General features: G+C 32.5%; 1 protein-coding gene across 3 annotated transcripts in view; it reads left to right on the top strand.

Annotated features, from left to right (window-relative positions):
* Nucleotides 1–467: 467 nt before the first annotated feature.
* CtsF (Cathepsin F) overlaps nt 468–23379 on the top strand; it is a 112968-nt gene continuing 90056 nt past the window's right edge. The window contains exon 1 of one of the 3 annotated variants that reach the window (XM_075290848.1): nt 468–861. In XM_075290848.1, the coding sequence (XP_075146963.1) occupies nt 772–861 (90 nt within the window). In that variant the 5' untranslated portion in view covers nt 468–771. The remainder of the gene's footprint in view (nt 862–23379) is intronic. The other 2 variants (XM_075290849.1, XM_075290850.1) reach the window with 2 other exon arrangements.

Below are 23379 nucleotides of genomic sequence, written 5' to 3'. Positions count from 1 at the left end.
CTTTGAAATGCTGGCAGGGTATTAAGTTCGACTTTTTTCACTAAAGTGAAAACTAAAACAGTAAAAAAAGGCATAAAATTATACATATTTGTTGCAGATTTTATTATAACTTGATGGGGAATAGCCCAAAGCAAGTTTTCAAAAAGTTTGTATTCCTTAAAAAGTATTATTAGAGAAAAGTAATCGTGAAAAAATGGCGATTTTAGCGGCTAAACTCGAACTTAATACTCACCTTTAGCGCCAAAATGCAATCTTAATACCGGCCTTTAAATTGCAATCCCAATACAACAACGAATCAAATATAAAAATTCTAACGGATTTAGATTATTATGGCGTTGCTACATTTTGACCTGACTCTGAGATCTAATTATCGCCGTTGCTAAATAGTATATTTATATTTACGCCGTTCTAAATATTTCACCGACTCCTTACTATAAAATTGAGCAGCTGACAAAAGATGAGTAAAGTTTTACTTGTTTTTTATTTCTCATACTGGTCGGTTCGGTATTTGTGTCTTTCGCATTTCGGAATTGTTTAGAAATTTGTTAATTGTTGCTGTCATACGTCGTGCGGCAACGGGGTTTTGTATATTAAAAAACAACAACAATAATAGCCAGTGAAACTAGTGACAAAGCAAATTTATACGAGTGAAGTGAAAAAAAAAAACAAAACATATTGGAGCCATTTATTAACGGTAACATTAAATTTTTTTAAGTGTCATATTCCAATAAGAAAAATTTCTTAAACAAAGAAAAAGACAGAAACTTCATCATGCGAATTTACGCAGTAGGAGCAACTGTTGCGCTCCTGACATTTGCACTCTGTGTCCATGGCCAGGAAGTTGAACCGGCAGCGGCTGAGGTGAGTCTATTCATTGTTAATCTCATTTTAGCATTTAGCACTAATATGTAATAACAAAACAAAATAGAAAACTATTAACGACCTAAAGCTTTTTTTTTGTCATTATATATGAGATGATGATGATGGATGGTATATAAATCATACAACAAGTGGAATATGTACTACCAATACTAACAAACACGCTGCTGGAACAATTAAACGCTACTACCTAAGCTCATCTTGAGGCTATCATTATTGTATTGCTTCTATAATAAATAGCACTAACTTTTATAAAAAGACAAATATTCATACACACACATAGTTTTATTCAAACTACGTAAATAGGATTTTGTAAATTGCAAAGAAAAGCACTGCAACAAATATTTTTACTGCTAATAATCTATTTGATACGAATTTCAATTTATTATTTCAAATCATGTAAACATACCTATCTATCATATATACAATTGATCTTGGACTATTGACTATTTGATGGCCTACATGATATGAGAATGAGTGAAATGTGAAATGGCAATGATGTTTTGTTTACTTTATTCCGCGAATAAAGTTTATTGTTTACTTTACCCAATTTAGCACATACATCAACATATTAGGGTGGAGCGAAGGGGATTTTTTTTTGTATAAATTTTTTTATTGTAAATAACATTTAAAAAAAAAAAAGAATGAATTCTTATGAGAACAACATCTAAGTAGAATCGATATATAGATCGTAAGAAAATTCCTGCAAAATAGCTCGGGCTTGAAATATATCTATTATAAACGCTACAAATTTTCAAAATTAATGCATTGCAAAATTACCTTAGTGACACGTAACTGGAATTTTCGCAGCAGCTTTATACCGGAATCTATACGAAAAAATTAAGAGTCGATAAGATCATCGTAATGATATTTTTGGTAGCATAAATTGCCATGTATTTCTTATATTTAGCAATTCTAGAGAAAGTCTCTTTACTGGCCATATTAAACTCATTGATTGAAAAGTTTCTTTGTTTCGCAGTCTTTCGGTTTTCGAAATATGCACTAAAGTCGGAATGCCGGAAATTCGTTTGCGTGCCAATAACCCAGAAAAATATAGCATAGGCGTTTACCCCTTTTAACTAAGAAAACAATGGGCTTATTGGAGCCAGATTTTGAGACAAGGCATAGCACATTCCAGGGATATAAAAAAGTTGCTCAAAAAGTCGCATAGCGCCAAAAATGTTGAAAAATACGACAAAACACGAACAAAAGTCGTAGTGAAATAACAAATTTAGTCGCTTTAGTTAAGGTTATCAAAAATTGTTATAATTAATTTCTATTATCATGGATGGTCTGTATTTACAGTCATGTCTCTGATTTTTTATTTAGCAACTGCAACTGATAAAGTAACTCTACAAGGATCTAAAACACTTGGATTTTTCTTCCTTAGACGATGAATTCCGTTATCAATGAGTGCCCTCTATATATTTAATTTAAAAGTTTATTCAAACATTCAGTGAGTTGTGATAATAATAATAATCACCCAACTACTACTGAGAGGGGATAAAACACGGATGAACACTTACCGAAATCACAAAGTTGAAAACCATCTTTTATGCTCATGAACTTAAAAAAAAAACTGTGTGGATATATTTCGCGCTCATGTTCCGAACAATTAGGTTTGAAATAGCTGTTATAATATGCAACAGACAAATAAATGATAAACAAAAACAAATAATGTTTCCGAAATCCTAATAGATGATATTGAAGTTATAGTAAAAACGAGTTTCTGTGGAGCCGATAACGTAGTGCTGAGCAGTCAGTGAATTAATTGTAAAATAAGGCAATTGTATATCAATTCATCCTGGGCCATTAAAGTTGATAGGTGGGCTATTAAAGTTGGCGTATAGTAAACAGCTGCCTATAGCTTATTGCTGAAAATGCAGTATCTAATAGACAAAAATATGGCTTCTCTACTGTAAAAATTCCAATTTTCTTTTGCAAGGTGTGCCGACATTTCAATGTATTTGGACTCTGTTTTTGTAATAACGCCTATAACTTAAGCAATTGTATCATGTTCTAGGCCACTGCTTCTGAGCCTTATAGATTTATTTATTTTTTTAATTTATTTAATCAAATAAAGGACCTTAAGGATAACATTTTAATACTTTTTTTTAAATAATTTTCTAATGAAAAATGTTTAAACATGCTCTTGAAGACAACGTTAATTAAGATTAATATCTTATCCTTTTCTCTCTGAAGTTGGTGATAATCGTATTTTGTATCAAAGAACTTTTCACAAGCAGGAAAACAGTTCTTTTTAAAGCAAAATGAATTTCTTTTGAGTCATTTCTTTCATGGCAAATGAAAACTATGTTTCCTCCTTCTATCTAAAGAACATCGGTATGCCCTATTCAACTTGCTCATATTGTGGAATATAAATACAAAATTTGGTTCCTTTACTCAGATATTAGCAGGGTGCGCGAATGAAAGCCATATCTCGTTTCTTTGTTATAGTTATCTACTTTTGATAAAGCTTTGTTGTAGTCATGTTGATTGGATCTTTGTTTTGTCAGTAGATACACGTACATTTCAGAATTTCATTGAACGCATTTGCAAGTGATAATTATGTTCGTCTTAGCTCTTTGTCCGAGATAATTGCACTGCAATAGGTTGTTACATGTGATGTTGTAAATTGTGGGGTGTAGGTCGGGGAATATTATTGAAAATGATTCGGATTGACATTAATTCGGATATTAATGTTAACCTGTAAAGGTCAGAAAATGTTTCGCTTTGAGGTAATTAAATATCGTAACTCCGCAACTAGTAGGTTAAATTCTTAAATAGGAATGTAAAGGTTACGTTAAAGCGCCAGTCCATTTCAGAGTTTTCAGTTTTACTTGTATACCATCTAATTTAAAACAACATTCGAGTACTTTACGTTCACTCATTGCTAATCGAATTAGATACCCTTAAGGCAGTGGCTATTGTCTCCTAATATATATTTTTTTTTATTTTTTCAAAATTGTTGAAAGAAAACAATGCAGTTTTGCTATAATTGAATTCTGTTTCGTTTCGATTTTAACAGAATCATTTCAATACATACTAATGTAATGCACACTGATAGAAAAAAATATATTAAAATGGATTAAATAATAAAAAACAGCATTCGACATGTACTTTTATATTTGTGTATTTCAGAGTCTATAAAGAACTATTTTTGGTTCTTGAAAATACTTAGGGTAACGTTTTATAACCTAAAAAATTTACGAACTGTTGACATCTATCACAGAAAAAATTATCACCAAATCACCAATCAAATTAAAAATATCTAAGGAAAGTATAAAATCGGGCGGTGCCGACTATATAATACCCTGCACCACTTTGTGGATCCACATTTTCGATACCAATTCAAATCCATCGAATTTATTGGGTTCTATATATAAAGGTTTATATTCCCATTTTTTAGACTTCTACAAAATCTCTTGATTTAAAACGTTGTACAATTTTTGTAAAAATAAAATATAGGGAAATTTATTTCTAAAGCCATTTTTAAGCAATTTTGCAAAAGTATATTTATGATTTATCGGTCGATAGATATGCATTAGTGGTGTAGGAAAATTTTATTCAGTTTCATAATTTTTGGACTTTGCCGTGGCGTTTTTAAATGAAACATGTGGTTATTTTGGCTATATTAGCCCATTTCGGAAGAACATATATATAGGAGCCATATCTAACTCTGAACCGATTTCAATCAAATTTAGCACACTTGACGATACTATAAGATATATATGGAAGCTTTGTCTAAATCTCAACCGATTTCTTCCAAAATCAATAGGGTTATATTCTGACCCACAACAGAAAATTGGGCCGAATTTGAAGTCGATTGGGCTAAAACTGCAACTTAGACTTTGATTATAAAAATGTGTTCACAGACAGACGGGCATGACTTTATCGACTCAGGGATTGGGCCTGAGCAATATTGCCAAAGACACCATGTATCTATCTCGTTTCTTTCTGGGTGTTGCAAATATATGCTCTTACTTGTAATACCTTCCACAGTTTGGCGCAGGGTATAAATATAGTAAATTAGGAAAATGATAAGTTTTTAATGAAAATATTAATTATCCCAATTAACATTGTGGTATCACAATGGACTGAATTGTTTAAGTGAGCCTGAATCAAATCGGGCTGCCACTCTAATCTAATCCTAACCTTTCCAAATCAAAATATAGTTGAACATTTTATTCGGAAATAATGTATACATACTATATGTTGGTTCATTAAATTTTGACTCAAATTTAAAAACAAAATCCAATATGGTTACAAATTACAAGAAAATTATTTAATCTAAAGCTAAAATAATAATAAACAAATTAACAATAATACAATAAATAACTGATAGCTTCAATTAAAAAATTAATTAAGTTTTTCGATCATAATCAATTAAATTTTTAATAGAACCCATTAAAAAAAAAAACAATTAAACCAATTAAAAATTTATATTAAAGTGCCGAAGAAATCAACTACGTTTTTATCAACTATTTTATACCCTAAACCACATAGTGGTCAGGGTATAAGAACTTTGATCTGCCAAAAAATGTGCCTACCAGAAATATTGATTTTAGACCCAATAAATATATACCATCGACTCAGAATCACCTCCTGAGTCGATTTATGGTAGAATTATATACCATGCGTTCAATGCGTCCGATGATTGAAGAGTTGAAATTTCTCATTGAAATCAAAAGCTCGAATAGTCTGCCTCAAACAGAAAAAAATCAACCCTTCCATCAACGCACGGTCGCAACTATAACCCGATTTTAGTGAAATTTGGTGTGTGGCGCTTTTTTGGACGAATGCTATTGAATTTGGAAAAAATCGGATCAAATTTAGATATAGTAATAGTTTACTCACGCTCACGCACACTCACGACTGAAAAATCATACTCACGCACGATACTTTTTGCTAGGACTCACGCACACTCACGAAAAGAAAATTTGTACTCACGCACACTCACGCACGAAAACGTCGTGACTCACGTAAAATATCGAGACTCACGAAAAGTATCGTGACTCACGAAAAATATCGTGACTCACGAATAATTTTATGATTAATTTGCTTTACCGAAGTGTCTGAAAACATGAGCATTATTAAAATCGAGAGTGTTATTAAACTCTTAACATCCCAGGTGTCACTAAAATTATAAGTGAATTCAACTCGTAAGCATTTTATGTTCGTAAGAGGGATTATTTTCGTGAGCGTGTTTTTCTGAAATTCGTTACTCACGTACACTCACGAAGATATTATTTTCGTGACTCACGCTCACACACAACATTTTGGTTTGTTAATCACGCTCACGCACACTCACGCTGCGCTTATTTACTAACCGAACGGCGTTAAATTAGTCACAAAGTAATCTAATTGACTACCCTTTAAGTGTGCCAAATTTCATCGAAATCGGTTCAGATTTAGATATAGCTCCCATATATATGTATGTATCGCCCGATTTTTCCAAATTTGGCCACAAGTCCCTTATTTATCAACCGATCTGATTCAATGTTGGCCAAATCAAATTTTGGATAGAACTACTATATGTGCAAAAAATCATTGAAATCGGTTCAGATTTAGATATAGCTCTCATATATATGTATTAACCGATTTTGCCAAATTTGGCCATAAATCCCTTATTTATAAACCGATCTTACTCAAAGTTAGCCAAACCTAATCTTCTATAGTACTCACTATATGTGCAAAAAATCATCGAAATCGGTTCAGATTTAGCTATAGCTCCCATATATAGTATGTATCGCCCGATTTTCCCCAATTTGGCCATAAAACCCTTATTTATAAACCGATCTTATTCAAAGTTGACTTACTCTAATATTCTATAGTACTAACAATGTGTGCCAAAAATCATGGAAATCGGTTCAAATTTAGATGTAGCTCCCATATCGCCCGATTTTCCAAAATGTGGTCATAATAGCCTTATTTATTAACCGATCTGAAATTTAGCACAAAGTAACTATCTGTAGTATCAACCAAACCTGCAAAATATCATCCGAATCGGTTCAGATTTAGATGTACCTCCCATATAACATATATGTAGCGCCCTAATAACCTTCCCAGCAAAAAAAATAATTGGAAGTTGTTCCACAAACATTTCTTTCACCACTGTGGTATCACAATGGACTGAATAGTCTAAGTGAGCTTGATACATCGGGCTGCCACATAACCTAACCTAACCTAACATTTCTTTTAAAGCCCATCCCAAAATCCCCCATCGCCTTTTTTCAACTTCCGATGCAGTCCTTTTGGACAAAATATTTCATTTAATTTCATGAATAATTCAGGAAAAAAATCTGTGCAACAAACGAGATTATTTTCCATTTGTTTATCTGCATATATTTCTTAGACAAAATTTAGTGTCTCGAGCTATGTTGAATCCGCCTTATTAAGTTTATTATTCTGTTTGTAACACATCGATTTCTCGGTAGGAGAAAATTTTAAGATGATGGGATCGGTCAGTTTGTCTATCTAAAGGTAATGTTGTATTTGACATATTGTTAACCGCATAATAGAAAGAAGTTGCTATTTTCAACGAACTCACTTGATTTTTTTTACCATAATGATTTAAAGGGTGATTCTTTTGAGGTTAGGATTTTCATGCATTAGTATTTGACAGATCACGTGGGATTTCAGACATGGTGTCAAAGAGAAAGATGCTCAGTATGCTTTGACATTTCATCATGAATAGACTTACTAACGAGCAACGCTTGCAAATCATTGAATTTTATTACCAAAATCAGTGTTCGGTTCGAAATGTGTTTATCGACAAATTTTGTTCAGCGATGAGGCTCATTTCTGGTTGAATGGCTACGTAAATAAGCAAAATTGCCGCATTTGGAGTGAAGAGCAACCAGAAGCCGTTCAAGAACTGCCCATGCATCCCGAAAAATGCACTGTTTGGTGTGGTTTGTACGCTGGTGGAATCATTGGACCGTATTTTTTCAAAGATGCTGTTGGACGCAACGTTACGGTGAATGGCGATCGCTATCGTTCGATGCTAACAAACTTTTTGTTGCCAAAAATGGAAGAACTGAACTTGGTTGACATGTGGTTTCAACAAGATGGCGCTACATGTCACACAGCTCGCGATTCTATGGCCATTTTGAGGGAAAACTTCGGAGAACAATTCATCTCAAGAAATGGACCGGTAAGTTGGCCACCAAGATCATGCGATTTGACGCCTTTAGACTATTTTTTGTGGGGCTACGTCAAGTCTAAAGTCTACAGAAATAAGCCAGCAACTATTCCAGCTTTGGAAGACAACATTTCCGAAGAAATTCGGGCTATTCCGGCCGAAATGCTCGAAAAAGTTGCCCAAAATTGGACTTTCCGAATGGACCACCTAAGACGCAGCCGCGGTCAACATTTAAATGAAATTATCTTCAAAAAGTAAATGTCATGGACCAATCTAACGTTTCAAATAAAGAACCGATGAGATTTTGCAAATTTTATGCGTTTTTTTTTAAAAAAAAGTTATCAAGCTCTTAACAAATCACCCTTTATATTAAATTTGAATACATCGCTTAATTTTTTTATTTTTTTTTTGGAATTTAGTGTTAATTTAGACCCATACATAATATGTCTAATATGCTTAATATTTACATCCATTTTATTGATTTAAACCTCATGTAGAAAGATCTACCGATTTTATTTGTGGTTAGTGTAAATCTTTTTTTTTTGTTGCTCTATTTTTCTTGGAATTTGGCATACAGTTTTATTTTTGATCCATAACGAGTTTTTGTCATATTTTTGTACGGCTCTAGCAGCAAAATTACTATAGAAGGAGTCGGTGTTTAAATATTTACGGTACGGTTACAAGAAAGAATACCTCGACCCAGTCAATCCAGCAAACATATTTAGCTTACATTGGATGTATACAACATAATGATGAGAATCGTATACAGATATATCGAATTACGTCCAGGAAAAGAGTCTGACTCTCGTTTTGGTAAAATATTTGCCTAGTGTGATCATACCCTTAGATTTTCTTAAAATCTATTCTCGCAGCGCTCTCCGAGAACAATTGCCAAATTCATACTAATTTAGGAATCAAACACGCTGTATAATAATGACATGCTTGCCCACATCTTTAAAATTCAATCAGTTGTACTAATTCAAAGTCAGTGCACGAACTCAACAACAGAATATCTTAATTTCATATTCTAATGTAAATTTTATCTAAGCCACCTTGGTCTTTGGTACTAAAAGCTTACGGGTCTCTGATTCATTGAAAACGGTTCTGTGTTTGTACGGAAGGAAATGTAGGAGAATATTGTTTTTGTTGAATTTTAACAGAAAGATCTATAAATTGCTTTTCATTGGTGCTATTGTTATGGCCGATGACCAAAAGGTGAAAAAAGCACTCTCATATTTCCATATTTTATTGATTTCAGTCGATTGTTGTTGTTAAATATGTAAACATTTCATATTTTAATATACAAATATCATATTTTTGTTCATAGATATGTATGAATATATGTTTTATTATAAGTACATATGTATGTACTGCCGGCAATGTGTATCCATGTTTATGCATATTGACATTAATTCTTTGCGAACAACAAAATAAGTTGGAAGTGGAAGTATCAACAAATTTAATTCGTTTCAATTTCTTTGTTTGCTGTTTTTATCACATTAAGTCACGCAGTCTACCGATTTATTTTATTTTGTTCTTTCAATAGGATGGGTATGGGATTGGTCTATTAAGTTTTGGCAATCGATGTGAAATCATGGAATAAAATTCATTTTGCAGGGATTACTAATAATCACAAAAAAAGAAAATTTGATATAAAGATTCTATTGATTGAGACATGCAAATGGCAATATTTTTTTTTTGGGAACATTATTATTTGAATAATATTATATATGAAATTAGTGAAATTAATTTAAATAAAGATATTAAATAATACAAATACTATGTTATCCAGAAAAAATGAACACACCATGAAAGAAAATGTATTTTTTTTTTTGAAAATTTTTACTAATTGCAACATAATAAAAAAAGTAATTACTTTTTGTAAAATTTATTACAAATAATATTTTTTTCGGTTGTTTAGGAAAATTTCATATTTTGAACGAAATATTGGAGGTAAAAATTGTTAAAAAGTTCAATCCACACGGATAAAAATATTCTTTAAAATAATGAAATTTTAATTAAAAGAACATTTATAATCTTTGTTTTAAAGATTTTTTTCGTTAAATTTAGGTCACGAATCTTGTAAATTTGCATCCTTCCGTTAAAGTTGTATGCCCTTGAACCAAGGAACATTTTCTTTAAAAGTATAACAGAAAAAACATTTTTAATATATAGTAATCGTCTTTAACTTCACTAATATATAGAATCTTTAGATTTAAGATGAGAACGCTACAAATACGAGCATTTATAGGCTAAGACTTATTTTGAAGATGAAGACACACAAAAAATATTTTTTGTCTTCAATCACGAAATTAATTGATCGAATTAAGTTTTAATTGAAATATCTTCAATCATAGAAATGATAGTATCAATCAAAAAAATTAATTGAAAGTCAATTAAAAAATTAATTGGTACTATTAATTTTTGTGATTGATTTTTGTTTCAAATAAAAAAATCTTGTTGAATCAATTAAATTTTTAATTGAATATTTTTTAAAACTCAATCAAAAAAATTAATTGAAAGTCAATTAAAAAATTAATTGGTACTATTAATTTTTGTGATTGATTTTTGTTTCAAATAAAAAGTCTTGTTGAATCAATTAAATTTTTAATTGAATATTTTTTAAAACTCAATTAAGATTTTAATTGGAGAAATTTTCGTAAATTTTTTCTGTGGATAAACTATCTGTTATAATTTTAACTGGAATTTAATTTATAGCTTTATAAATATATTGCAAAAAAAAGGATGGAAATTCTATATATGAGATCTGTATCCTAATTTTAATTGCATTGATCCCAGATTTAAATAGATCCCTAAAATTGTCCTTATTAGTCGAATCTTTGGCTCGGAATTAATACCAAAACCCTTAAAGAAAGTCAAATGCCATATTCTTCATTTTCTAAAAAAATAATTTTTAAAGAAAAGTAACCGTGAAAAAATGGATATTTTAACGCGATAATGCGAACCTAATACAGGCCTTTAAGGTTAGGTTAGTTTAGGTGGCAGCCGGATGTATCATGCTCACTTAGACTATTCAGTCCATAGTGATACCACAGTGGTGAACTTCTCTCTTATCACTGAGTGCTGCCCGATACCACACTCAAAGAAGAGTGAACCCATTAGCGAGTTATTTTTAACTAACCAGTGTTAATATTGAACTTCGTATGTCGCTAAAGGAGCATGTACCCATAGTAAGTTCAACATTTTCCTAGAGGTTAGTAATTGGATTTAACTTTTGTCAAAGTACTTTTGTCAGTAAACTTTTTGTGCGATTTTGGATTTTACTTAATTTGTATAAAACGGATCAAAATTGATTTTCTTCATAAATTCAAAACAAAGGTGTAAAATCCTCCAAATAGGTTTTAGTCTATATTTGAAGATTTTTATCTTTAATCCAAAGATTCAATATCACATTGAATTTTAAGCTTATTTATTGAAACCAATTTTTTTTTAACTTTAAGGGAAGAAAAAATGCCTTACTTCAAAGACCTACGACTTTATTGGAGGGATGAAAATTACAAAAATTCGAAGAAAACAATTTTTAAAGCCAAGACTATGAACATTCTTTTTATTAAAATTTATTTATTTAATTTGGCCTAATATTGTGTAAATTGCGTGTCCTGAAATTTGGGGTGCATAATCTTTCACATTAGGTCAATATTTGTTTCAATGGAGAAATGGACCCCCCTTAATATTTGCTACATGTTTTTATTATTATGTTTTTTTATCATATTCAAGCGGCCGGCCTTCTTCTTATCATTGCAAAACTTGGATAGTTAAAGCTTCTGTGGCACATATTTTTTAAGATTATTTCCATGACTATCCATGCAATAGAACAACGACACCACCGCTACCACCCGCAACGTCATCTCTTAAAAATACTCCGTTCTATGAAATTCATAGACAAAGTCAGCCATGTTCCTGTAGACGTTGCTAAGGCAATCATTGTTTTGCATTTGCAGCAAATTCATTTCACTCTGTCGTTATCTTGGCTTAATTCATTCATTCAATGATGACGACGACTATGAAAATTTTATGCTATTGTAGTTGTGGTTGCTGCTACAAGCAAACTAAAAGAAAAGCTCCTACTGCGCTAGTGTAGTGCGATGTGTGGCATCAACTCATCGTACCCCATATCCATCCCATAGTTGTGCACCACAGGCACTTATCGTTTTTAATTTAAGCTTCATTTAATTCGTATTTAGTTTTCTATTGTACTTTTTCTCAATTGAAGATTTTTAAATGCTACGAGGATTAGTATGGCCAGATTATATGAATAAAGTTTTTGGCAATGTGTGTGAATATTGCGCGGAGAAATCTTTTGGGAAAATTTTATTGTTGAAAAAGGCTCTATTTTCCCTCCTTTATTTGATTATTGCACTTGAACTTCGGCATGTCATATTGCATCAATTAGAGAAATATGATTTCTGTATAGATGAACTCAAACTTGAAAAACTACAAGTCCTGAAAAGCTGACAAAGTTCTAGTTTTAGATTTAAGTTTCGAAATGTCAACTTTTTGTATTTTTAGTATTAAAAATTTGTCTGCCTGTAATCACGCTACAGTCTTCAATAATGAAGCTATCGTGCTGAAATTTTCACAAATTATTTTTTTTTCTGCCGGCAGGCGAAGTGGGCTATATCGGTCCATGTTTCGATATAGCCCCCATATAAAGTTATCTACCGATTTTACTTCTTGTGCATATAAGCCAATTTTATCAGATTTTCATGAAATTGGAAACGTAGAAATATTTTAGGGCCATATAGAGCTGTGTTAAATTTGCTATATATATTGCGATACAGTCCCCATAGGTTATGTTAGGTGGCAGCCCGATGTATCAGGCTCACTTAGACTATTCAGTCCATTGTGATACCACATTGGTGAACTTCTCTCTTATCACTGAGTGCTGCCCGATTCCATGTTAAGCTCAATGACATGGGACCTCCTTTTTATAGCCGAGTCCGAACGGCGTTCCACATTGCAGTGAAACCACTTAGAGAAGCCTTGAAACACTCAGAAATGTCACCAGCATTACTGAGGTGGGATAATCCACCGCTGAGAAACTTTTTTGGTGTTCGGTCGCAGCAGGAATCGAACCCACGACCTTGTGTATGCAAGGCGGGCATGCCAACCATTGTACCACGGTGGCTCCCTACAGTCCCCATATAGACCGATTCCGCGATTTGACTTCTTGACGACATGAAAGTCGCAATTTTCATTAAAATTTGCCTGAAATTTGAAATTCAGTGGTATCTTAGAGCCATAAAGAGCTGTGGAAAATTTGGTATATATCATTCCGTGTTGTGATATAGTCTCCATATAGACCGATTTCCCGATTTGACTTCTTGAAGGCATGGAAGCTGTATCACAGATTTGCTTGTAATTTTAAACCCAATGGTATTTTAGAACCATAAAGATCTGCTCTAAATTTGGTATATATATCGATCCATGTTATGAAATAGCGTCCACATCTCCCGATTTGAATTTTTGATGGCATGAGAGCAGCAATTTTTCTCCGATTTACTTGAAATTTCAAATCTAGAGGTATTTTAGGTTTTCAAAGAGCTATGCCAATTTTGCCAATTAGTCCATGTTTCGATATAGCGCCCATATAGACCGATTTGACTTTTTGAGGGTATGAAAGCCGCAATTTTTCGATTAGCTTGAACTTCGAAATATGTAGGAATTTCAGGTTCATAAAGAGCAGCGGCAAATTTGGTATATATCGGTTCAAGTTTCGATATAGCCCCCATATAGACCAATCTTCTGATTTAACTTCTTGAGGCTGTGGATCGAAATTTTCATCCGATTTGCTTAAAATTATAATTATTGATATCCAAGAAGAGCTAGGCCCTTATATACCAATCTTCCGATTTGACTTCTTGTATATGAAAGGCGATATTTTCACAAGATTTCCTTAGACAGAAACTTAAGACTCCTTCTAGAAATTAAACAAAATATTTTCCTACACTGAAACAAATATTTGCGTGATATTGAAGATTACGCAAACTAAATTTCAGAATGCGTAATTTACAAAATATTAAGGAAACATTACTTTAAAATAATGAAATTTTAATTAAAATAAATTTAATAATCTCTGCTTCAATAATTTTTCCTAAGTCAGGATAATTTTGTGCAACGCAATTAGTTGTATCAATCAACAAAGTCAATTAAAAAATTAATTGTTCCTTCGTTTTGTTTGTTATTGTTGGCTTCTCTTCAATCGTTGTTGTTGTTTTTGATCTCAGCTTAAAGCCATGCATTGACTAAACTACAAGTGTAGCTTAACCAACAGAGGAAAAGTATGCTTGTCAAATTTATTTGGGCAAAGCCCTATAGACTGCAAGATGGTTGGATGTACAGCTGTTTCGGAATTACCACATTCCTCATCAGCATCCTCTACTTGCAGCAAAACTATCAACCAATTATCAGAATAAATTCGGGTAATTCACTCAACCCAAAGTGAACTACACTTGAACCTCCAGTAGCCGACTATCAAACCCTTTTTCGGGAGGTTCAAGTGTAGTTCACTTTGGGTTGAGTGAATTACCCGAATTTATTCTGATAATTGGTTGATAGTTTTGCTGCAAGTAGAGGATGCTGATGAGGAATGTGGTAATTCCGAAACAGCTGTACATCCAACCATCTTGCAGTCTATAGGGCTTTGCCCAAATAAATTTGACAAGCATACTTTTCCTCTGTTGGTTAAGCTACACTTGTAGTTTAGTCAATGCATGGCTTTAAGCTGAGATCAAAAACAACAACAATTAATTGTTCCAATTTAATAAACAGTTGATACAATTGATTTTTGTTATGTTTCTTTTAATTAAAAAATTAAAATTTTTTGAACCAATTAAATTTTTAATGGAATATTTTTTAAAATTCTATTAACATTTGAATTGGAAAACAAGTAAATATATACGGCCGTAAGTTCGGCCAGGCAGAATCTTATGTACCCTCCACCTTGGATTGCGTAGAAACTTTTACTAAAGACGGTCATCCACAATTAAATTACTTGGATTGCGGCCGATGGCAAGGCATCTTAAAACTTCTTAACATCATCTTCTAAATTGTAAGTTAGTCCATGCGGGATATATAGTAGACATAAGAAAGGTCGATTAAATACGTATATATTCAGTTCTTGGCCGGTATATATAGGGAAGAAATAATTACGAACCGATATGAAATTTTGTGCGGTAATTATAGAGCCAGAATTGAAATATCGGGGTCGCTCTTTATGGGGGCTATATAAAATTATGCACTGAAAAAACAATGAACCCACCAGGAAGAAATCTTTCGGTTAATTTTAGAAAAACTAAACAGTATGATAAACGTTGGCATCACGCCGATGTCATAAAAATAAGTAAATATTTTTCGACAAATTCAAGAAAATTTGTTATACATAACTAAATTTTTTTACTTGTTAAAGAAAATTTTGTAGTTTGAAGGAAAAACTTGGAGTTCAAAATTGCAAAAATGTCTTTAGTGACATACGAAGTTCATGATGGAATTATGAACCGATATGGACCAATTTTTGCATGGTTGTTAGAGACCATATACCAACATCACGTACCATCTTAGAGGCTCCGCAAGCCAAATCTGGGGATCGGTTTATATAGGGGCTATATATAATTATGAACCGATGTGGACCAATTTTTGTACGGTTGTTAGAGACTTCGTTCGGAAGTTAGCGTGATTTCAACAGATGGACGGACGGACAGACATGCTTAGATCGACTCAGAATTTCACCACGACCCAGAATATATATACTTAATAGGTTCATAGAGCAATATTTTGATGTGTTACGAATGGAATGGCAAAGTTAATATACTTCCCATCCTATGGTGGAAGGTATAAAAATGTGTAGGTTCCATAAAATTAAAATAACTACATTTATTGAATTTTCATTCTCTTTTTACGATATATTAACAAAGCTATTCCTATATAAACAAAAGCCAGTTAAAAATCCCACAATTATAATAGATACCACAAAATAAGCTTTGTTTTTTGAATTGCAAAAAAACACTTTTAATCAAAAATGCAAAACCCTCAAATCAAGTCTTAGCCTATGTGGAGTTTTTTATCTTTAATCAGAAGATTCAATATCCTATTTTCATTTACTTTAAGGAAAAGTTTATTTTTTACTTCAAAGACGTATGGATTTAACGGAGGGAATCAAAATGAATCGTGCCCCAAATTTAAAGAAGAAAATATTTAAGGCCATAATTATGTACCTTAATTTAATTATTTTTTATTTTTAGTTTTTCCTCTCCTGATATTGTGCTGAATATAAAACATTTACTTGGAACTTTTTTGCTTTTGGAATTCTTTTATTTGTCTGCTGTTTACTTTCTTAGAGAATTTTATTAACATCGGTTTCTAAATCCTTCTCGTTTGTTTTGTTATATCTAAGAATTTCTATTTGCTATTGCCTGTTCATCAGGTCCCTCCATTATTTAATGATTGCACTTCAACCTCTGCATTAGTTTCTGTTGATGTAATTGTTGTGCTATGAGAATTGATTTTTCACTTGAAATATTTTCATTTAATTGCAAAATAGGTCGACATAAGAATCTTTATCCCTGCAAAAGAATTGGATTTTTAATCATCATCATCATCATTTTGGTTTATTTGCAATGAATTCTTCACAAAAAATGTTTCATCATTACAAAAAATGCAATATTTTTTGTTGATATTAGAGGAGGGAAATCATCGAAGTTAATAAAAAGCACTCGTCGAATTCATTTTGATATGATAGCGTCGTATAAGTACAAATATTTTGTGGTAAGTCTTCATAACTGCACCACAACATCAGTTGGATGGCTTTATGTAGCTAAAGGAAACAATAGCGTTAAAGATTTGTTTTGATAAAAATCCATCCAGAAAATTTCCAGCAAGACGTGTCATTCAAAACAAACAAAAATTACTTGTATTCAAAAATTTTGATTTTCCTTTAAGAATATTGTTATACTTCAGAACCAAAGCTTCTGCAAGTTATGTAGCTATAAATCTAAGATCTATAAAATTAAAATTCAGATCTTATTTATCAAATTTTAAAATTTGCCTTACTTCGCTGAGGGTGATAATTTTAGGGACCCAAATATTGGTGTCCTCAAAGATATCTTTTAGGGACCTGTCTAGCTTTAAATCTATGATTAATAATATTAAATTTAGGATACAGATCTCATTTATAGAATTTTCATTTTCTTTTTGCAATAAGTTAATAAACAAATGCCAGCTTAAAATTCAAAATTATAACAGATACTTCAAAGTAAAAATTTTTTTTATCTAATTATACAATTATTTTTCGAGCTTTATGGATAGATATAGATTAAGGAACATGGTCAATAGAGCCATTGAAAAGAAAACGCCAGATACAAATCTATACACGCCTGGACTGTACATGTTTCGGTTCGGGCGAATGAACCTTTCCACAGCCTTTAGTATAGATCTGGCTGGGAGAGATGACTCAATTTTGGGCCCTTTATGCTAACTCCTTATGGAGAAAACATTTGGGAAATTTCCTCTTACAAGTTGAATCATCTTTTCTCCCACTGTACATCATCTTTTCATATAACTTACAAGCCCCTTAATCTAATTTTTATTTCGTTTTGTTACATAGTAATGCAACAACACGAAATTTTTTTTTAGAAAGCTAATTTGTTAGTATTCAAAAGCTAATTTGTTATATCACTAAAATTTTTAATTGCTTTCTAAAAAAATTTTAAATGTAAAAATTTAATTGGTTCAACAAATTTTTTAATTGAAACAAAAATCAATCATAGAAATTAATAGTATCAATAAAATTTTTAATTGAATCAATTAATTTTTAATTGCTGTTAGTGATTGATACTATCATTTCTGTGGTTGAAGAAATTTCAATTAGAATTTAATTGGGTGATTGGAGACAAAAAATATTTTTTCTGTGTGGGACCTATCTATGGGGTGGTCCTATTACACTGATCATTTGCAATGAGTCTAAGTCGTGTTCTAAAGTGTAAATTTACCCCATCAATGACAAATCCATGTTAAAGTGGCCGCTCCCTTTCGTACGTTTTGAACAAAACAGGGACTAGCCCTGTACCGGTCCTGGAGCAATCCCAGGACCCACCAGTAGGGTTTATATGCCATTTATTCAATTCTAATGTAAAACATTTTTATGAGAAATTATACATTTTGCGAAATTTTAAGCGGTAACTCTGAAATGACGGCATTTAATTCATTCCCTCCAATCAGTGGTGCCAACTGTTTTGGGCTGAAAATCGTCAATTTTTAAAATATTTTTCGTCAAAATCGTCAGGTCGTCACATGAAATTCGTCAAAAGATCGTCAGTCATAAAACCGTCGAAAACAACGATTTAAGAGCAAATTAAACTATTTTCTTTAACGGCCATTTTCATGTGTCTTTAAATGCCAGTTAACAGAAAGTAAATTGCAAATATTTTTTTCCGTTTAATTTTAACTGACAAATTTTCAACATTTATGGAATATATGACAGATATGTCCATAGTGCGTTTCGTTAGCTACTGAAGCACTAATGGAGCTTCATTAAAACAGTTTTTGGACAAAAAATACCTTGTAAAGTTGAAGTTTCAAAGATATTCAGAATATTATTTTTATTTATATTGACTGCTTTGAAAATGCTGTCTACATTGGAGACGAATGTAGCTGAGAGTAAGCTAGATACAAATTGTCATAGTATTGAGATTAAAAAATGTTTGTTTATATTGCAACTTATGAAAAATCGTCAACTTACTGCTACGTTACTTGGAAAAAACGTTAAAAGGAACCACTTGAGGGTAACATTTAAAAATCATCAACTCATAACTACATTGCCTAAAATCGTCGTCAAATCGTCGCAGGCCAAATTTACCATCAAAAATCGTCAAAATGACGAAAAATCGTCAGAGTTGGCACCGCTGCCTCTAATGGATCACATATAATTTTAACATTTAATACTTCAATCGGGTGTATGATAGATTGCTAATAAAAATGCAATTGACCAATAGTAGCAGCACAGCAATTGTCGAAAACTTTGTCCTTTACAAAGTCGTGGAAACAGTTAACAATATTGGAATATTGTTGGTGAACTTATATGTGATGCCACAGTGTAAAAAGAAGTCGTATAAAGTGTTCTGGAGTATTTGCTTTTGACATATTTGAACATGTCTGGTGGTTTTCCTTTTTGTTTTTTAATCCACCATGGTGGATATTCGTTTTCATTTGAGTAAGTGTTGGAGCAGCTATTAATAATAACTGGGACGACAAAAATCGAAACGAAATTCGCGGACATGACGTAACATGCCATACAATTTCACTTCCTTTGATGTATTTGTTCTTGTTGTTTTTAGCTCTTCTATCCACCAACGCATTGAAGTGATGTGAATGCTGGAAAATGGCTTTTTATATTGCACTCTCCGTGTTTTTGTTTTCGTTGAGCATTCTCAGATTTAGATTCTGTAACATTTCGCACAAGTACTCTTTGAAATGTTAGCTTCCGTGTAACTCCATCTTAGGTATGTCTCGGATTTGCTTTATTTACAGAGTCACTTTCAATTATTATGAACATGCGATGGATGATATTTCGTGATTGCACATAAACTCATAACAATCTTCGAAATGGATTTCGTATTGAAAAGGTCGTGGAATTTCTTGTTTGGATATATGTGATAGTAAAGAGTGGAAAATGGAAGGTTGTCATACCAACGTGTCAGTTTAAATGGATCTAAGACAGGACCTAAGATAGTTCATGTAACAATTTGCTGGAGCTTTGCATTATTTTCCCCAACAAAAGGCTCTTGCAAAGAAAGCTACTTAGTGTTAAAAATCTCAAAGAGAAGAAAATCTACACAGAAAAAAGTAAAGTCTTTTATAGCAAGAATGAAATACCTAGCGCAAAAATTAAACTAAATTATACTCCACATTTCCGCAAAGCGTTGTTAAAACCAGGAAAATTTAATGCCAAAAATTCAAAATTTTATTTCTATGGACATTTTTGTCAAAATTTTATTTCTATAGAAGATTTTGCCAAATTTTATTTCTATAGAAAATTTTGTCAAAATTTTATTTTGGTAAAAGATTTTGCTAAAATATATTTCTACAGAAAATTTTGTCAAAATTTTATTTCTATAGGAAATTTATGAAGTACCCCTTAGTTGGAGAGGAATATTTTGCAAAACATTAAGAATTTTACCAATCTACCAAACAGTAAAAAATCCACCACGTTTGTTAGAATTCTACCAACTGTGGCAATCATGATTCCAATATGTTGACCTTTACTTAGAGGTCCGTTGAAAAAAAAATACAAATGCGAATTTTAAATGTATCCTTACTTCAATTCTTCTTCTTTGAATCGGAATCAATACCAACATCATTAGTGTAAAGACGAAATCTTTAGAAACGGGCATGCTTTTTTTCACTGTAGAATTGTGAAATAACCTTTTTTTAATTTAGATCCTCACTAACCCAAAAATTATTTCTTAATTAAAAAACCATCCCTTGAAATTTAATATTAACCAGCTTATATAAAATTTCTCTGCATACTTCTAGTCTGAATCTTTATCAACTGAAAACCTTATGTATTATAACGGAAATTTTTCACAAATATAGTGTTCGACTGGTAAACTTTGCATTATCTATTAAGATGCCAATCATATCCGTAATCTCAATTGTATTTGGGATCAAAATGTATAAACAACAAGTATATACAGCAGTAAGTTCGGCCGGGCCGAATCTTAAATACCCACCACCATGAACCAAATATTAGGGTTTCCTTTGAAATTTCAGGAGGGCTTGAGAACTTGAGGACACTTCCCGAAGATAAATTTAAAGATTTCGCCTATGAGGACTATATCAGATTCTGGATTTATAAGAACCATTTTTTCTTGTAAGTGTGCAAGAAAATTATAAAATAACGTCTTGATTTGAAATCTTAAATCTGTAGATTTTCACCCGAGAAGTAAAATCTGGAAATTTTACATTGAGTTTCAAGCAATTTTCATGATCAGTGCGCCTTCTATACCCTCAAGAAGTGAAGTCGGTCTATATGGCGGCATTACCAAATGGACCGATAAAAACTTAATCCGATGCACGTTTTTGTGAGCCTAAAATACCAGAATATTTACAATTTCAGGCAAATCGGATAAAAACTACGGTTTCTAGAAACCCAAGGACTTAAATCGGGAGATCGTTCTTATGGGGGCTATACTAAAATATGGACCGATACTCACCAATTTCAGGCAAATTGTATATAAACTACGGATTCTATAAACCCAAGATGTAAAATCGGGAGATCGGTCTATATGGGGCCTATACCAAAACATGGACCGATACGGACCATTTTCGGTACTCCTTTTGATGGTCCTCAAGTACCTCTAGATTTTCAATTTCAGGCAAATTGGATAAAAACTACGGTTTCTATAAGCCCAAGACCCCAAATCGGGAGGTCGGTTTATATGGGGACCATACAAAAACATGGACCGATGCTCACCATTTTTGGCACATCTCTTTTCGGTTCTAAAGTACCTCTCGATTTCCAATTTCAGGTAAATTGTATAAAAACTGCGGTTTCTATAAGCCCAAGAAATAAAATCGGGATATCGGTCTATATGGGGGCTATACCAAAATATTGTCCGATACTCACAATTTTTGGTACACGTATTTGTGGTCCTACAATACCTCTAGATTTCCAATTTCAGGTAAATTGAATAAAAACTGTGGTTTCTATAAGCCCAAGAATTAAAATCGGCAGATCGGTCTATATGAGGGCTATACCAAAGCATGGACCGATACTCACCATTTTTGGCACACCTCTTTATGGTCATAAAATACCTCTAGATTTCAAATTTCAGGTAAATTGGATAAAAACTACGATTTCTACAAGCCCAAGACCCCAAATCGGGAGGTCGGTTTATATGGGGACTATATCAAAACCTGGACCGATATAGCCTATCTTCGAACTTGACCTGCCTGCAGATAAAAGACGAGTTTGTGCAAAATTTCAGCACGATTGCTTCATTATTGAAGATTGTAGCGTGATTACAACAGACAGACAGCCAGACAGACAGACAGACAGACAGACAGACAGACAGACAGACAGACAGACGGACATCGTTATATCGTCTTAGAATTTCTCCCTGATCAAGAATATATATACTTTATATAGTCGGAAATCGATATTTCGATGTGTTACAAACGGAATGACAAACTTATACCCCCATCACCATTCTATGGTGGTGGGTATAAAAATATTACAGTATAAATGATTGTAAATAAAAAGTTGCACAGTATGACAAATAAGTGACACAAAAATGTAAAAATGGTATTAAAAATGGCGCAAAAGGCTCGAAAAAAAAAACAGAAATGAAATATGGGGGTCGCTTTTTATGGGGGCTATATACAATTATGGACACGAGTCTACCAAAAATGGTAGATTTTGTACTATTTGGTAGATTGGTAAAATTTCCTGATTTTTTGGAAGACTTTGCAAAATATTCCTCTCCAACTATTAAATGCTTCATAAATTTTCTAACATTTTGACAACATTTTCTACAAAAATAAAATTCTGACAAAATTTTGTATAGAAATAAAATTGTGACAAAATTTTCTATATATTGAAAAGAAAAAAAAAAAAAGAATTATATTGTGACAAATTTCCTAAACAAATAAAATGTTGACAAAATTTTCTATAGAAATATAAAATTTTGACCAAATTTTCTACGGCAATAAAATTTTGGTAGATTATTTTTGGCTAGATTGCCACCGTGATTTTTCTGTGATTCGGGATCGGTTTATTTGGGGGCTATATATAATATAGATCGATACGGGCCAATTTTGGCATGGTTGTTATCGGCCATATACTAGCGAAATGTTCCAAATTTCAACCGGATCGGATGAATTTTGCTCCTTCAAGAGGCTCCGGAGGTCAAATCTGGGGATCGGTTTATATAAGCGCTATATATAATTATGGACCGATATGGACCAATTCTGGCATGGTTGTTAGAGACCATAAACTAACACCACGTACCAAATTTCAACCGGATCGGATGAAATTTGGTTCTCTTAGAGGCTCCGCAAGCCAAATCTGGGGATCGGTTTATATGGGGGCTATATATAATTATGAACCGATGTGGGCCAATTCTGGCATGATTGTTAGAGACCCTATACCAACACCATGTACCCAATTTCAGCTGGATCGAGTGAAATATGCTTCTTTTAGAGGCTTCGCAAGCCACATCTGGGGTTCCTTTATATGGGGACTATACGTAAAAGTGAACCGATATGGCCCATTTGCAATACCATCCGACCTACATCAATAACAACTACATCAATAACAATATATAATAATAAGTGTCCCA

Source organism: Haematobia irritans, chromosome 1 (assembly GCF_050003625.1).
Source record: "Haematobia irritans isolate KBUSLIRL chromosome 1, ASM5000362v1, whole genome shotgun sequence".
Taxonomy (NCBI): domain Eukaryota; kingdom Metazoa; phylum Arthropoda; class Insecta; order Diptera; family Muscidae; genus Haematobia; species Haematobia irritans.
The sequence above is the reverse complement of the archived record's forward strand: the minus strand, read 5'-3'. Positions and strand labels throughout refer to the sequence as shown.